The 6,000-nt window shown below is 35.4% G+C and overlaps 1 protein-coding gene across 1 annotated transcript in view; it reads left to right on the top strand.

Moving 5' to 3' along the window:
* Positions 1-3,748, top strand: part of LHCGR (luteinizing hormone/choriogonadotropin receptor) — a 54,052-nt gene extending 50,304 nt beyond the window's left edge. The window contains exon 11 of the mRNA XM_069494679.1: positions 1,671-3,748. Within this exon, the coding sequence (XP_069350780.1) occupies positions 1,671-2,823 (1,153 nt within the window). The 3' untranslated portion in view covers positions 2,824-3,748. The remainder of the gene's footprint in view (positions 1-1,670) is intronic.
* Positions 3,749-6,000: the final 2,252 nt, after the last annotated feature.

A 6,000-nucleotide genomic window follows, 5' to 3' on the forward strand; every position in this document is an offset into this window, starting at 1 on the left:
CATTGTCCCTCTGTCCTCTCAATCCCTTTCAGAACCTGGATCATCCTGGTTTAAATTTAGTCACTCCACAAACATTTCTTGAATGAACACTCTGAGCCAAAACTGTGCTAGGCACGGGGATTTCAAAAATAAATGATACCTAGTCCCTTGCCTTCAAGAAGCTAACAGACAATCAAAGAAGACAGACATGTATCATCACTTAATTCCAATATGTTTTGATAACTGAAATAGTCCTAAGTGGAGCCCTGGCAGGAGGAAGAATACTACTTAGGGAGTAAAATCAAAAAAGGCTTCATAGAAGAGCTTGTCTTTATGGATGAGGAGAGGAAGGAAATTCCAGGCAGAAGAAACAGCATATACAAAGGCAGAGGAATGAAGACAGTAGAAATTATTCAAAGAGCCATGTCATTTTATGAAGGTTGCACAAGGGATTTGCAAGAGATAATTATAAAACCCCTAATATTTATTGTGTCAAGAATTGTTCTAAACATTCTACACATATTAATGCACTTAATATTTAGCACAACTCTAAGGAAGGTATGATTTTGTCCCTACTTGGCAAATGAAGAACGTGAGGCCCAGAGATGTTAATTAACTCTCCCAGGTTTGCACAATCCATAAGCAGCTGTGCTAGGACTGGGTCCTGGCAGTCTAGCTCCAGAGCCCATGCTCTGAATTACACAGCATTGCTGCTTCTGAGAGAGAAGACTGGGGAGGTAGGCAGAACACAGACCAGGGACAGCAGTGGAGGTCATCACAAGGAGTCTGGATTTTATCCCATGGCCAGTGAGAACCTAGAGAAGGTTTGAGTTGGGGAAATGAAATTCATACATTTGCGTTTAGGAAAGGCTATTCCAGGAGGACCATGTAGGATGGACTGGGCAGAGGGCTAAAACTGGAGAAAAGATGTAAGGAAAAAAACTCATGTAATTGCCACATAAGAAAGGATGAAAATCTGAACTCAGGAAGTAGCAGCGGGGTTGGGAGTGGCAGAGGAAAGACTGTTTCTTCACTAGGGAAAGAGTACCTCTTCAATCTACCCTCTGTCTTTGATTTATAGCCCTAAGAAGTATCTATTTTCACCATATCTTCCTATTGCCCACAACCCTATTTTTCCTGTTTCATAAATTTCTAATAATCTATCCTTGGTTTCTATTTCTCAGTTGGGTTATCTGATTAGCCAGGGACTTAAGTGCAAACAAGTCCACCAGTAGCCTGCAATTTTCAACAATGCGAGCCTTCCAATTCCATTTGTGTTCTACTACAAACAGCTTGGTAGCAGTCTTGTTAGCAATTAAATGAGATAAATAGCTAAGAAAATGCCAAGAAACGATTCTTTTAGATTTAGCAAGCATATATTGTGTCTCTAAATTTGTTTCTAAAGAAAATCACCTTCTGTAAACAGCTTCATTAAGTCTTTGCATCTATGTGTTTTTATATATATATATGTGTGTGTAAATGGCTTTTCATTCCCTTCTTAAGGAACTCCTACATCAAATCAAAGTTCTCTGATAATTTAACAAGTAAATGTAAGGCTGAGGCTACTGTGGATTTGTTTCCTTTGTTTCTTAGGCCTTAGAAAAACATGAAGGATAATTCTTGAATTTTTTTAATATTCAGAATCATAGAAATTCTCTTACATTTACATCAAGTCAATATTCTTCTTACAGTTATTCTGCCATCTTTGCTGAGAGTGAACTGAGTGGCTGGGATTATGATTATGGTTTCTGCTCATCCAAGACACCTCGATGTGCTCCTGAACCAGATGCTTTTAATCCCTGTGAAGATATTATGGGCTATGATTTCCTTAGGGTCCTGATTTGGCTGATTAATATCCTAGCCATTATGGGAAACATGACTGTCCTCTTTGTTCTCTTGACCAGTCGTTATAAACTTACAGTGCCCCGTTTTCTCATGTGCAACCTCTCCTTTGCAGACTTTTGCATGGGGCTCTATTTGCTGCTCATTGCCTCGGTTGATTCCCAAACCAAAGGCCAGTATTATAACCATGCTATAGATTGGCAGACAGGGAGTGGGTGCAGTGCTGCTGGCTTTTTCACTGTATTTTCAAGTGAACTTTCTGTCTACACCCTCACCGTCATCACTCTAGAAAGATGGCACACCATAACCTATGCTATCCAGCTGGACCAAAAGCTGAGATTGAGACATGCCATTCCAATTATGCTTGGAGGATGGCTCTTTTCTACTCTAATTGCTATGCTGCCCCTTGTGGGTGTCAGCAACTACATGAAGGTCAGTATTTGCCTCCCCATGGATGTGGAAACCACTCTCTCTCAAGTCTACATACTAACCATCCTAATACTCAATGTGGTGGCCTTCATCATCATTTGTGCTTGCTACATTAAAATTTATTTTGCAGTTCAAAATCCAGAGCTGATGGCTACCAACAAAGATACAAAGATTGCTAAGAAAATGGCAATCCTCATCTTCACCGATTTCACCTGCATGGCACCTATCTCTTTTTTTGCCATCTCAGCTGCCTTCAAAGTGCCCCTTATCACAGTAACCAATTCTAAAGTTTTACTGGTTCTTTTTTATCCTGTCAATTCTTGTGCCAATCCATTTCTGTATGCGATTTTCACAAAGACATTCCGAAGAGATTTCTTTCTGTTGCTGAGTAAATTTGGCTGCTGTAAACGTCGGGCTGAACTTTATAGAAGGAAGGATTTTTCAGGTTATACCTCCAACTGCAAAAATGGCTTCATTGGATCAAATAAGTCTTCCCAGTCCACCTTTAAGTTGTCCACGTTACACTGTCAAGGTACAGCTGTCCTAGACAAGACTTGCTACAAAGAGTGTTAACTATTATATCAGTAATGCATTATTGAATTGTTCTTAAATCTGTAAAAAAAAAAAAATTACCTATACCAGTAATTTTAATATAAAGTGTTGGTTTTAGGAAATCATTCTTAGGCACATGTAGCAAGAGACCTCTCCTTAGCTCAAAGTGTGATCCATGATCATTGCCAGTCTAAAAATTATTTGTCATTGGTACATGACATAAAATACAGAAGTTGAGAGTGTTTAGAAATTTTTACAGCAATTTTCACATAGTAATTTTGTCTGTTGAATCTAACAGTAAGAAAAACTGAGATGGTATTTTGCATGTCTTTGATTTTTTTCACTTCATTTTTGCAGTAATTTTTATTGCATTCTACAAAAATATTAGTTCATAACAGACTGAAAATTTTAAATAACTAGCTTTTTTCCTCCAATAGTTTGAGAAACACACTCTAGAGATGCACTGTCCAATCTGGTAGCCACTAGCCACATGTTGCTAAATTAAAATAAAATAGTTTCTCCATTGCACTAGCCACATTTCAAGTTCTCAATAACCATATGTAACTAGTGATTACCACACTGGACAGCACAGGTACAGAACATTTCACCATCACAGGATGTTCTATTAGTGCTAATCTAGAGGCTTTTATCTATCCCCTACCTAGATTCTACTTATTTAGAATTTAAGGTAAACAACTAAAGACAAATTTCAGCCTAGTGTAGTGTTTTGCCTCTAAAGAACAATGAAATATTCAATTGTAGATTATGAACTTTTCATAAGAACTCTGTCTCAATCCATTTTGTTTTACTGTCTCCTACCTCAGGATCTTGACAAAGGTACACAAAAAATGTACTGAATTAGAATTACTCTGACGTTATGAAATCAGGAAAAAAAAAATTTTTCTGGAGCCTATATTTATTTAAATGAAAGAAAATATTTAAAAATAATTAACTTTCATCACTTCTATCCTTTGGAAGGTATAGAAAAATATATCCAATATTTGCTAGAAAGTATTTTTACTTATTAGAATTGGCTCTTACAGGAAAATGAAACTATATGTTTTGTGGTGCTTTTACATACTCCTTTGACTTTTTTAAAGTAACTTTTATCAAAAGCTAATTATATGCTAAACATCTTGATAAATATGCTATATTATTTAACCCATTTAATTTCATAAAACTATGATGCAAATATTATTCACATTTTTTAAGAGAGTAAAACTGTTATAATTTGCCAAAGCTCTCAAAACTAATAAAAGATCCAACTAATAGGATTCAAACTCAAAGCTCTGATTCAGGACCCCAGCCCTCTTAATCACTGTGTTTTACTGACTCCCATACTGGTAAATCGTAGTCATCCCAAGGGTTTTATATGCATTCAGAGTTCCTTAAACTTTCCCCAATATTTTATATAAAAAGTTGAAAGAACTGTATAGTGAGCATCCATATGCTACCACTTAAACAATCCTTTGCTATATTAGCTTCATTACATAACTATGTAATTATCTATCCATTATTTATCCATCATTTTTTCTGCATTTCAAAGTAATTTGCAGATATCAGTACTTAGCCATAAATACTTCAGCACTCTTATTAACCAATACTTATTTACATTTTTTAAGTAAAATTTACACATGGTGAAATGGACAAATCTTAAGCGTACCATTTAATGAGTTTTGAGAAATGCATATACCTGTGTGACCCCACCCCCAGTTCCCTCAAACCCCATCCCAGTGAATTCCTCACCCCCACCCCCAGGGTAACAATGGTTCCAATTTTTTCTCCCATAGATTAGTTTTGCCTGTTTTAGAACTTCATATAAATGGAATCACACAGTATATACTCTTGTGTAAGTCTTCTTTGACTAAATCCAATGTTTTTGCTACTCATGCATGTTATTGCTTCAATCAGTAGTACATTTCTTCTTGTCACTGATTCATGTTCCATTGTATGAATATAACACTGTTTCTGTTCTTCTATTGATGTTTATCTGTGTTATTTCCAGTTTTTAGCTCTTTGACATTTTATTAAATAAATGTGTAGATATAACTAGACATTTTACACCTCCAGTCTGTTTTCAACCCTTACCCCATTGTGCAAAGTGATTCAAAGAGATTATAAAAGATTATAAGCTTTATAAAATTTCTTCTCTGTATTTTTCACATTTCTGACTTTTCTACTGTGGAATCAGTTACTTGTCTTTTGTCAGATGCAGTCCTATCTCTTGTAAGCTCGTGTTCTAGAATTTGTCTCAGCAATATAATAATTAGTCATGCTACTATATACCTACACAATAAACTTTGATTCAAATATAAATCCCGGAACAAAAACAACTAACTAAGCAGAAAAGCAGAAAGGAAAACAAAGGAAAAACTAAAATCTATTCTTGTAGAGAAACTTTACACACTCTTAAATACAGTTTGAGCCCAAAGTTCTCATACACGTACTCTGAAAATGACCTTTTGCACAAATACTGATCTCTATTTTCCACATTATAATTGAAGTTTTAATTTAAACTATAGAGTCATATTTTACTGTCTCCCTCATTTTCATTCCCATATCCTTTCTGTCACTGAGACCTACCAGTCATTCTTTTTACTTGTCTTCCACATCAGTTCTTTATTTTGTATTCCTGCTGCCATGCCCACATGTCAGGGCATTTTCCCCTTACTCCTGAACTACTACCATATCTCCCTAATTTTTCACCTATGTTATGAATTTTTTTTTAGTGGTACACCCATTTCTTACTTATTTCTCCCACTATATCTATCCTAGAGTCTTACACATGGTAGGAAATTAATAATCATTTAAGCTGAGTCATTTTTATAACTGAAATATGAAACTATCCTTAAGAAGCATTTCTTGCATAAGGCAGTCTCATAGAAAGCATGAGTATTCTTGTTCTGTATAATCTCTCGTATCCAAATCATTAAAAAATCAGATGCTCAATGAATTTATATTTCTATCTTGGCTTTTTTTTTTTTACACTTGATATTATCACTGGTAGGATGCAAAATGGCTAGAAAGGGTTAATCTAGAACAGCTCATCTAAATTTACAAAACAATTTTAAAAGGCATTGGCATTTTGTCCTACATTTATACCATTTGCTATAAAGAGCATGGTTTTAGTTTCCTCAAAAATATATTAACTCCACCTGCAAATTAAGAATCTCTGTCACAAAGATTTCAATAAATGTA

This window comes from Eulemur rufifrons, chromosome 19, assembly GCF_041146395.1.
Source record: "Eulemur rufifrons isolate Redbay chromosome 19, OSU_ERuf_1, whole genome shotgun sequence".
Taxonomy (NCBI): Eukaryota; Metazoa; Chordata; class Mammalia; order Primates; family Lemuridae; genus Eulemur; species Eulemur rufifrons.